We start from the raw sequence: 12208 nt of genomic DNA, 5'->3' as shown, positions 1-12208 counted from the left end.
TTTTATTTGCGTTTAGCATTTGAATAAAAATATAATACTGCGTGTTTTGGGTATTTTAGATGCTATAAAACGTTTTTCTGATGTCAGTTAAAAAAACAAAAAGTGACGTCGGTTGTCCTTTAAAGAGAATGAAGAAGATAAACGCGGATAAAGGTTAGATAGGTACACGAGGTTTGTCCACGAGATAGCGCCAGATGGCAATTCACACTGTGTGACGTTTATATGACCTCTTTTCTTGTAACGGCTTTCAAGCCACATATTAAACATTCAAAAACTATGTCACGGCACAAAAACAAAAATGTCACAAAAACTGTATACAGGTGAGTGTTATGTCACAAAAACTGGATATGGGTGCATATTACGCCATGAAATGTATCAGTCTGTTTAGAATAAATGTATGCATTTCATAAATGTCACTTTTTTAAAGGTGTAACTGGTGGGTAGATCTAAAGAGTTTGATGTTTCTCCCACAGATCTACTTTTCCTGATACTGTGTAAACGTTTTTGATGAGCACTAAATGAAGTGAATTGTGTACAACATAACATTTTGTATGTGCCTTCCGCTTTTTAAGGAACAGAATTTGGACCGTTGGCCAGTCATCATTTCGATGGACAAGTACACTATAATTACCAAATTCAAGAAACCGAAAATGTGACATTTGGTGAGGTTGTGGCGTCACACGTGGGCACTGCGTAGCTGACGTGTGTAACCCTTTGAAGTGCGCCCTTGACACACGTCAGAGCCGCGGTGTGCACGTCTGACGCCACAAGGTCGCCTCTCAATATCTGCGCTTGGCTGGTGTACAACCCGAGCACCCATTGAGATACTCGTGAGGATCAAGCATATCGGTAAATGGCCGGATGTTGAGTGAAGTTAAGGATGAGCAACTAAAACACATTGTCATAGTTTCCAACCAGATTTGATTTACCTGAGAAAGTGCCTAAAGAGTAGCAGTCCCTAGGTTGTGCTAGATAGCACCAACTAAGCACTCAGGACCACATGAGCCCAACTGTTGTAATTGCAAATTTCCCCATTGTGGGACGAATAAATGTTTTCTGATTCTGATAAATCCTTTACTGGTTATTGGACATTGTGATTTTCTTGGAATGTAAAAGAAGTCCGCATTGGCATAGGTTTTTCGAAATAAAGTCTTGCATATTGACAATTTTCAATTCTTTTCAATTATCGTGACAAATCATTCACATGATTAGTGTCTTCACATGAATGAATACCATGAATTATTTTTAGTAAATTCATTGATTCGTTAATTTTCTGATTTGCTTTATCCTGAATAGGGTAGCTGGGGGTCCTCGAGCAATTGGCAGAGGTCAGACACCCTGAATCACAGAGCACACAGAGATGAACAGTCATCTATGCACACACTCACACATAGTGACAAATTTAGAGTGTTCAATCAGCAGGCCATGTATGTTTTTGGAATGTGGCAGCCCTTCAAATGAATCAGTACTTGAAGTTCTCAGTTTGATAGACGGTCAATGGAAGAAACAGTAGAATGAAAGTAATTGTGGTTGTTAGGGTGAATCGGGGAGGGGGGGAAATCAATACAAATGTATTACACAAGGATTCCTGCAAGATGCGCATGAATCTGTACTTGTGTAGTGAGAAAAAAAACTTTTTTTTTTCAAAAGGGAGAAAAGACAAAAAGACATGGACTGACAAAGATGTATTTGGATAGCTATTTAAGTTTTCCAAGTACAGAACAGCATTGTATTTCGTCCAGTATTTCAAATACAGGTTTTCACCTTGAATGTGGGTCAGATTATCCACCAGCACATTTACAAATAGATAATGTGTCATTTGTTTCATTCATTTGCAGCAAGAAACTTTGAGTACTTACCAGAGCAGCCCAGCTCACAATTCACAGAACATCTTGATAGTTTGTTGGAGAACAGCGCCATTCTGTAGGAACATCTCCCTGACAGACTCAATCTGACCCTGAGAACACCCCCCCTACACACACACACACATACGCTTTCAGAAGCCCAAGGGGTTGGTGAAGTGGAAGCGATTTGAAGATGGAAATGACATCTAGACTGCCATGATAACAGAAGGCCGACTCCCTTAAACGATATATGAAGGCATGGTCGGGGAGGCTTGGACAGTGCATTAGACGCCAGAAGGTACACGTTAATTCAAAATATATTTAGTGATGCCATTCCTGGCCCTTGTTATGCCTAAATCGTTGTGCCAGCCTGAATTTCCTTTAACATTTATTGCTGAATGTGACGATACCGATGTAGGCGAGCGACAAAAGAATCAACAGTGCAAATAACAAACCAGAACACAGCAAGAGGGGATTCAAACATTTATTTTACCCTTATTAAAAGTTACAATTAAACCATCAACATCTTCAAAACAATAGCGAAATAAAGAGAACCAAAAACATTGGCCAAAACATATTTACAGAGAAATGTTTTGCAGCTAAAAAGCTCACATTTTGTACACAATCCCAACTCCTGCATTATAAACTCTGAAATGTGAACACTGCAAGACTCAAGAAGCTTGAATGTGGGCGTGGGGGGGGGGGCGTTAGTCTGAAAAGAATGAAAATAAGACTTATGTTATCCCACCTCCCCATCATTCTTCTCCTTTTACATGATAAAATATTTGAAATTTGTGGGCAAAACGTAGGAATGTATAGTTCTAAAAATTAAGAAGATGTGAAAAGTTTATGTATCCATTTAAGTCATTTCAAATAGAGGAGCTGGTATGTCTTGCTTGTCAGCAATGGCAGTCGGTAGATCCCAAAAATACGAGACAAAAAAATACATGGTTGCCACTTTGAAGTATGACTCCATGAATTGGGGAGGGGAAAGTCTGTACTATATTCCTGATTCGCTCCACATCCAGTTCATTACCTTTTCCACTTGCCACTCCCTGTGTGTACCATAAGGGGGAGACACTTTAATCATTTGAGGGCCCGGTGAGATTCCGTCTGTCAAGGACTGATTTAAAAAAAAAATAGAGGCAAGTGAAGTGGCAGTTGAATCAGCAGATGCGATATATCCTTTGTCTTCTTTTGTAGTTTTGCTGTATAACTTTGAGAACGTGGCATGAGTCTCATATATATTTATATAGTTTAATCTTGGAAAATTAGTTCATTCGCTGATGGTGCAATCACTCCGCACTGGCATCGCCCTCGGGGGCAGCGGCTGTCGTTTCCTCAGCGGGGGCAGCGGGAGGAGCTGCCTCCTCGGCAGGTGTGGCTTCTGTGGTTGGAGCGACCTCCTCTGTGTCCTTGGTTTCTCCCTCTGGAGCGGCGGACTCGTCCTCCTTGGCCTCAATGGCTGGCGTCTCATCTTTGGCTTCTTTGGCCGTGTGGCCATTCTCCTCTGGCTTCTCCTCGCCTGGCGGGGAGGTGGACTCCTCCTTGGCCTCCTCGCTACCTTTCTTGTTTTTCTTCAGTGAAATACCCTTGAACTTGAAGGAGTTCTTCAGGGAGAACTTCTTTTTCTTTTTGACATCCTTGGGTGCCTCACCTTCCGTCTTGGCAGCCTCGCCGTCCACTGCAGGAGCAGGCTCAATGGCATCCCCAGCACCAGCCTCTCCCCCCTGAGCTGGTTCAGCTGTGCCATTGCCATCTGCAGCGGCGACATCCCCGTCAGGCTTGGCGGATACATCACCGTTGGTCTTGACATGGCCATTTTCCTATAGAACAAGAGATCTTTTTCAGTAAAGCAGATGGGGTAAGTCAGTCTTAGAAATGACAATGACTATTTTCGTGTCTCCTTGCGATACATGAGGGAAGGAAGCCGATGATCTAGATCTTAAAAAGGGGCGGAGAACTGTTACAGCTGTTTGCATCATTTAATTCTGCCGCATGGAGGCAGTAGTGTCACGTCTGCTTTAAAGGACAAAGGAATCCCCTCGCCACAAACGCTCTCGCAATCAGTCTTTTTGGCTTTGATGTTCATTTGTTGCATCAGCTCTCCGTTTAAAAATGACCAGTAAAATACATAAACACAAATCGAAAATGCTTGTCACATTTGGGTTCTCCACCTTTTAAAATCCAGCGGCGCATATGGCGATTTAACGTCCATTTGATTCAACTCGAAAAACTCCCTTGGCTTTGCGAACAGGCGCAAATCCGCGCTTTTGTTCCCAACTGCAAATGTGCCTCCAGCAGAGCGCATTTGCAAGCTTTTCACTGCGCATCTTTTGTTTGGCCCAAGAGATAATAGTCAAACCACGGCATTAAACACGGTTCGCATAATCCATAGACTCAATGTGTCACTTATCACATTTTTGTTATCGTTTCGAGTGAATTTCCCTCGAGAATCCAGCCAAATTGAACAAAGAGACGGCCGGCGATCACCATTGGGGATCGAATTTTACCACACAAGTAGTCGCCCCCCAATATTTTAACAAATGTGTGTTATTTGTTAGCTATCGTATGCAAGCGGTTGTGTCGATGAGCGACAATTTGGTACCGCAGCACGAAGCAAGCCGGTAGTGGGCGTTGGGTGCCATGTGACTCCCAGCCGGTGTTCACAATCTCCGTCTGGCTTCAATTTACTCACCTGGCCGTTGGTTTTGGCGGCAGCAAGGTCGGCGGAGACATTCCCCTCAACAACTCCGTCTCCCTTGGACATGTGGGATCCCATTGTTATGACGGTTTGATATTATAAACACAAAAAAAGGTCGGAAAAGAAAAAAAATCAAAGTGGACGCGTTTTTTTTAGATTGAAAAATCCAGGTCTGGAATGAGCGAGTTCTTGCCAAAGAGTGAATAATCCTTAATTCGTCCTGACAACGCAGACACAAGGACCGTCCCCACCGTGACTGTGCGACAGACTGTGGCTGAGCTCAAATGAAAGGATGGAAGCGACTGTGAGTATTTCAACCGCGCCTCAAAACCCACTGGAGTCCCCTCCCATGGGCGTGTCAGCCATGGGCGGTATCCAATGTGATGCGGGAGGATGGGTAAAGTCGCGCATGCCTCTTTGCACTGGTCGTAGCATTGCTTCCAGGTGTTTGGATTCTTGACGTGATTATGATACGATAGTAGTCTCTTTAGTAGTTTTTAATATTTGCTTGGGTATTTTTCCGTGATTTGCAGAAAATGATGGGTGCTTTCGATCACTCATTATTACTTTGATGCTCGGTGGACGGTTTACAACGAGGAAGGTGTCTTTATCAAGCAATTTAGGTTAGCCTTGTACAGTATTTTGGAGAAAAATCAATATGTAATTGCAAAGATGAAGGCGGCACAAGGATGTTTTGTCAACACGTTTATTTGCACAATAAGTACATGGGAAAAATAAATGGAATACTTATTAAAAATCCATGGATAGATAGATAGATGGATGGATGGATGGATGGATGGATGGATGGATGGATGGATGGACGGACGGACGGACAGATGGACAATAAAGATAAACAATAAGAATCACCTTTAAAAAACTGAATAGTGTCCCAAGTGGATCGTGTAGTGCTACACAGTGCCTTGTGTGAAAGCAGTGTGGGGAGATTCTCTTGTGATGTTTATTTCAAGGCATTTACGGTGTAACTTTAAAGAATAAGAACAAGTTGTGTTTCAATACTATTAAAACAAGTGTGTACATATTTTTTTAAGTGCAAATGTTGAAATGATGTTTGACCTTGATATTGTTCCATCTTGATGAGAAAATGCTTTACAATGCCCACAAAATGATCTCAAATTTCTGTGCAGCAATACATAAGCGGTGCAAAATGATTTTCTTTTCTCTGAATGGCATTAATCTGATTACATAACAGCGAATACTCAACATTAATTAGCGACCTTCGGTGACACCGCTGCTTCTTTGTCACCAACGGGAAAGCGTAAAGGTTGTTCGGTTGACTGTTATTCAATGAGATTGATGAGAGAGATTTCAGCTGCTGCCATTTTCTTAAACCTGTACTTTTAATTATTGCAAATTTGAACAAAATCATCCTCAGTGTCTCATGATTGAGTCCCCAATTTATTCTACTGTAAAATAATCACCGAAAGAGCCCCCCTTGTTGTCGTCTTTTTTTGACTTAATTTATGATTTCCTTTGTATTATCTGCGGCATCTGTGTCTCACATTCCAAGTTTCCAAAAGCACAAGGATCAACCCCTGTACTCATATATACCCTCACACAAACATGTCACAACCGTGGAATGCGAGGTATGCACCCGTCACCCAGAGGAATGATCTCCATCCTTTCGCTAGCCTTAACCTCTCAAAGTGGAAATACCCCGAGGGTTTTTAAATCTGTGAACACACGATCCCGCCCTTTCTTACCTTATACATTCCCCAAAATGTGTAAAGAAAGACAACATGATTCAAAGTCTCTTTTGTCCCATCCCGATATTCAGCATGCATCTATTTATATCTCGTCTGTGTAAGCTCTCAGTCGTACAGGAGTGGTCCATCAATGAGAAGGTTTCTTCAGCCGTCATCTGTACAAAAGTGAGTACTCACAGTACTCAAAGTACTCACATGAATGACACTTTTGTACAGATGACGGCTGAAGAAACCTTCTCATCGATCTATTTATATCGTTGGAATTTTGGATTTTCACTGATGTGGGCATCTACAGTATGAGCAGGCTCTACCAGGATGAGGCCGAAACATTGAGGATGTTGAATTTCATAGGTTTCATTATCGATTTGGTTATAACAAAGTCCCACATTTTCATAATGAGACTTAAAAATGTGGTTTTGTTTTGTATCGGCCCATCTAGTTGTGTTTTAATGCCAAAGAAAGGTGGTCTAGTGCACTAAATTGGTTGAATCTGATATGATGAACCCAGGGGCAATATGGTGGGATTGTTGTTATCACATCTGCCTCACAGCTTTGTGGTTTGAGTTTAGATCTAGCCTTCCAGTGTGGAGTTTTTATGTACTCTCATGTGCTTTGTGTGCTTTTTTTTCTTTGTATACTGGCTCCCCCCCATATGTTCTTTTTTGGGGAGGAACAGATCTGGTGACGCTCGCTCGAATTGGGTGTTGTTTGTAAATGTCTCATTCCATGTACTACTGTAACTACCGGTATAGTCTTGAGTGAACATTTGGAATGGAGTCACTCCATGAACTGATTTGCTCCGTTTTTTTTTTTTGGGGGGGGGGAAGGTGGGGGGTTGTTGACCTCATGATGCCCCGCAAATATCTGACATTTATGGGGAAGTAAAAGTGACTGAGCGTAGAGGATCTGCTAAAGTATTTATGTATTTACATGAATTTGGTCTGTGAGAGAGAAGAGAATGGGGATTGGCCATTACCCTTGAAAACTGCTTTAAAAGTATCAATATCCACAGAGTGCACTTTGGTGTAGGTGACATCAATATCATACTTTGTCATTGTCCATGATGTGCAGCTGAGAGTGTACAGGCCAGTTTTTCTGACTATTGTCACAAACTTCTAAGCTCTGTTTCTTTTCACTTTTCATCAGGGCGCCCTTTGAATTAGAAAAGCACATCCATGGAACCTTGAAATGTATGTATGAATAAAACAGGATGGGCATCTGCAGGTCGAGTTCACGTCCAAAGTTGGGATACACACAAATTATTAGATTTTTTTTGTGGGTCATAAGTAAAACAGCAAGCAGTGACAGCCTATCGTGGTCCTGTGAGAGCCAGATGAAGACTGTAATTTGTCAAAATGTCAATGTACCGTATTTTCACGACCAAACGGCGCACCGTGTGAAAAGGCGCAGTCTCATTTATGTGTGCCATTTCTGTATTTAACCCACACATTGGGCGCACCGGATGAAAGGACGCAAGTTTTATATACCGGTACATATCCTCTACTGCTATACGTACGTCCGCCTCACAACAACACACAGGCATACAAGTATGCGTATTTAAAAAAACAGATCGGGAGCAAAACTGAGTTTGGTAGTGCTTTATTTATTAATTACAAAGAAATAACATTTTGTAATCATCACTCAATATGCGTCGGCATGGTAAAAGGAGCACATTCCCGGTACCGACTTTTCCGAAAGCTCAAACCACCGTGCGAGCAGACACGTTAGCCCAAGCATCCACAATCCATTGGCAAACTGTGGCGTAACATCCAGCCCTTTATGTTTGCCTTAAGAATGACGCCTGCTGGAAATGTCTCTTTAGGCAAAGTCTTTCTTTTATAAAAATCACAATCGCCGGGAGTTTCTCTCCGTTAGCATGGCAGCCTTTTCGCCAGCTTTTCAGAATAATTCGCCGGCCGTCGCTACAGTAGTCCCGGTCCGCATGGAAAAATCGCAGTTTCATAAAACGCCAGCACCAAGACGGACCTCCTTGGAAATGTTCAAGTTCATGTTTTTCATTTCCTCCGCTAGCGTTACTGCTCTTAGCTCGCCGATCGATTGCTTGAAGCTTTCCTCCAACTCCGGCCACCTTGCCTTATGTCCGAGTATTATGTCACGGCGGCTCCATTCCCATGTTCCTCGGCGTAGTTGATAGCCTTCAGTTTAAATAAACTGAGCTTCATAACCATGTCTCTTTGCCATTTTCAGGGTTGTTCTACATAAAGCACATACCTGTTCGTTCATACACAAACCACGCCTGCACACCCCCCCTCGTTTTCTCTACACGTCCTCCTCATGGTGATCTCTAACACGTCCGTACTACAGGGCGCACCGTACATTTTGATAAAAATCTGAGACGTTTATATGCGCCTTATGGTCGTGAAAATACGGTATATGTTATTGGTTTGTCTCACGAGCAATGCAGAGTGTACTGTTCCTCTTGCTGGGATCGGCTCCAGAAATTTAATCAATGCTTGTTAAACTAAATAAACAACAGCTTGCTGCACTAACAATTTAAAGATAAACTATTCAAATATTCAATCTATAATTGTGCAGGTCTTCTACCTCAAAATCCTAATTTTTTTTCCTCTCTAACCAATTACAGTAAAGTCTCGTTATATCGATATTCAAGGGAGTCCGAAAAAATATCGATATAACCGGGACTATCGATATATCCGACCCTGTTTGCATGTAATTTTCTCCGTGCGTGCATAGAAATAGTATCGATATAACCGGGACTATCGATATATGCGATATCGATATAACGAGACTTTACTGTATAATATAAAAGGTTGGAGATATCGATATAAGGAGACTTTACTGTATAATATAAAAGGTTGGAAATGAAAATGTATCAGACTCCTATGGTTATGGTTAGCTCATAGAAGGCTATTCCAAACTTCGTGTCATTTTACTGGACCAAAAGTGGGTTCTGGAAATATAGGGGGGGGGGATACAGGAGATTAGGTTGGATTGGATTAACCATTCTTGCAGTTTTTACATTTTACATTTACATTTCATAGCAGAAAAATTATGAAACGAAGATTAAATGAATGAAAAAAGTAGAAAAACAAAATATATGAACTGTTGGAAAGGCAGCCACTCTCGCGGTGCCATCTTGAAGTCAAAACGAACAAAAAAAAATAATACTATGACAACACAAAGACAATATGACAACACAAAGACAAATAGTCATTCATTTTGAAGTACTTTCTGTACCCTCTTTGTTACATGAAGCAGTTCTAGATGAAACTCAATACTTTTTATTTGTTTATATTCCACCCAAAAACACTTTATTGTGATTATGACTCCACTGCTGAGTTAGTGTTGATGCTGTGATATATTAATCATGTGACATCGACAGAGAAGTCCAAGATGGCTACCTGCCGTCGGCAAGTGCTCTCACGAGCCTTTTGTGTGTGTTTTTTTTGTCACTTTGGGTTGTTGTGTATATATATATATATAGTAAAGTCTCGTTATATCGATATTCAAGGGAGTCCGAAAAAATATCGATATAACCGGGACTATCGATATATCCGACCCTGTTTGCATGTAATTTTCTTCGTGCGTGCATAGAAATAGTATCGATATAACCGGGACTATCGATATATCCGATATCGATATAACGAGACTTTACTGTATATATATATCTATATATATATATATAGATATATATATAATATATAGATATATAGATATATACACACACAGATGACGGCTGAAGAAACCTTTTCATCGATTATTCCTCAAAGATACAATAAAATGGCTAACTGCTTTTCGAAACTGTGTTGCTTCAGGTGTGTGGAATCTGAAAAGCTCATATATTTCAGTCCTTACATCGGAATAAACTTTGTGGCAGTTGGTCAAAAGAGGTTGGCACGGTCTGAGTGTGATTCAGGCATACAAAGGAGCAGATCTGGTGACAAAGCAATGCTGGATTCTGGTGAAGGTAAGCGTTTTTAAGCTAAAAAGAAAAACATTATTAAATTGATGTTTTCTCCTCGTCACGTGGTGCTGCAACGAGACTGAGCTCTGTTCACGTTCATTTCTAAACACAACCTCTAATTTTCAGCCAGTGCTTTGACTGATTACTTTCTTTGTAGTCCTTGGCACGCTATGCTCCTGTACTTTCTGAATGATCTGAAATGAGAAGCAGTTTGCTCAGAATGTAATTCAAAATTCACCCACACCTAAGAAATTACGATTTTTGGGGTGATTGGGGAAATTAAAATGTTAATGGTCTTGGTTTTTGTAAAAATGAATTTACCCTCTAATAAAAAGAAAATTGTGATCGGTTCTACTGAGAGTGATGAAAAACAGCAAGAACATGGACAACATGCTAAGATAAACCCATAATCAATTAAGTTGTGGTTAAAAATTAAAACCCTACGATCGACAGAAGCCACTATAACCAAACTACACATGATATTTCTCTAACGTGGTATTTGCCAATAATATAAAAGGCTTTGAAAAATGTCAGATGTTTTTTTTTTTTTGCGTTTCGACGTGTGCTACCAGGCAACAAGCGAATCAGGTGTATAATCCTGTCGTGAATAATGGTGTGTCCACATGGGAGTAAGGTCTTTGTTATGCTAATTATTTTGATCAACTGTCTTACTGACTGCAAAGGGTCCTCACCAGAAGGCAAACACAAAGCTGCACATGGCAGCCATTTTAGCAGCAGGTTCAGCACACCTATTTGCAGCTTTAAAGCAGGGGGGTGGTTAAAGCATAGCAGGATATCTACCGCTTGACCAAAGTCGTGCTTTTTAAAACCTCGTTGATTGATTAATTACTCACATGAATGATTCACAATAAAGTCTAAAGATGCCTGCAAAACATAAAGTTGAATGTGTGTGTTATGTTGATTCACATCCCCCACCTCCCCTTCACAATCCCAACCTTCCTTTGGTGGCAGACACATGATGCTGGATACCCCTCCCAACATTTCTGCATGAGTACAGACGTACCACAGAGCCAGTTGCCATAGCAACCATTTCTCCTGTCCCTTACTGGTTTTAAGGGCAAACGTGATTTGGTGGTAAACCAGTCAAGGGCAAAATGATAGCGGGGGAGTTCTTGGTCTAATCATGTTTGGCAGGTTTATTTTAGATAAACCTCCTCATACTGTAGTAATCAAACATTGTTTGACACAGTTTGAGACAGCACATGCTTTATTTTCCTCAATCGATCCAGATGAGAAATAACTGAAAAAAATGAAGTCGGAAGAGGTGATAGATGCAAGCTAGAAATGATAGGTGTGTGTGCTTCAGATGGGGTTGTACAGTTGTGGGGCAGCTCATTCCCACTGGCAATGGAGCCAGAGCATTAGTAGGTCAGTGTGCCATCATCTCATTCATCATTATCACTAGCTGCTTTTCCTCACCTCACCCTCTTCTTTCATCCTACATTTCATTTATGCAGTTGTTATCTTCTAAAATGAGGACAATTTAATTTGAATGAAGTGGTTAGCGTCTTGACCTCACAACGCAGCGATATAGGGTTTGATTCCTGTTCCAGCTTCCCTGTGTGGAATTTGCATGTTCTGCCCGTTCCAGAAATCAGAAATCAGAAAACCTTTATTCGTCCCACAATGGAGAAATTTGCAGTCCACAGCAGCAATTGAAAAGGGATGGGGTTGGGGTGGGGGTGAAAGGATAGAAAACAAGATATTCTAAGCATTACAAAATAAAAATGTCAACTGTATACTGTGCAAATGTAAATGTGCAAAACCGTTATATAAAAACTGTACATAGTGCAAGAATAAGAAATGCATTTTTATATATTGCATCAACCCATATTTACAAGTGTCCAGTTTTTTTTTTTTTTTTTTCACATGTGATCATTGAGAATTGCAAAGCCTGACAGCTGTCGGTAGGAACGAGCGGCGGTACCTTTCCTTCTTGCAGCGCGGGTGTACGTCTCTGGCTGAAGGA

The 12208-nt window shown here is 41.1% G+C and overlaps 1 protein-coding gene across 1 annotated transcript; it reads right to left on the bottom strand.

Moving 5' to 3' along the window:
• Positions 1 to 2314: 2314 nt before the first annotated feature.
• marcksl1a (MARCKS-like 1a) lies at positions 2315 to 4842 on the bottom strand. The gene is made up of 2 exons (XM_089005070.1): positions 4543 to 4842; positions 2315 to 3670 (listed from the first exon to the last, which is right to left on the bottom strand). Exons 1-2 carry the CDS (start codon positions 4624 to 4626, stop codon positions 3140 to 3142), a joined length of 615 nt encoding a protein of 204 aa, XP_088861196.1. The 5' UTR covers positions 4627 to 4842; the 3' UTR covers positions 2315 to 3139.
• Positions 4843 to 12208: the final 7366 nt, after the last annotated feature.

Source organism: Hippocampus bargibanti, linkage group LG09, assembly GCF_051943395.1.
Source record: "Hippocampus bargibanti isolate YZ-2025 linkage group LG09, ASM5194339v1, whole genome shotgun sequence".
NCBI classification, from domain to species: Eukaryota; Metazoa; Chordata; class Actinopteri; order Syngnathiformes; family Syngnathidae; genus Hippocampus; species Hippocampus bargibanti.
Note: the sequence above shows the minus strand (reverse complement) of the source record. Positions and strands in the feature narration are given on the sequence as shown.

What these genes read in the sequence shown, in the direction of transcription:
- marcksl1a (XM_089005070.1), bottom strand. Translation starts at nt 4,626, where the DNA reads ATGGGATCCCACATGTCCAAGGGAGACGGAGTTGTTGAGGGGAATGTC. An exon ending in CCGCCAAAACCAACGGCCAG is followed by an intron (nt 3,671 to 4,542) that starts GTGAGTAAATTG and finishes CTTGTTCTATAG; the next exon opens with GAAAATGGCCATGTCAAGAC.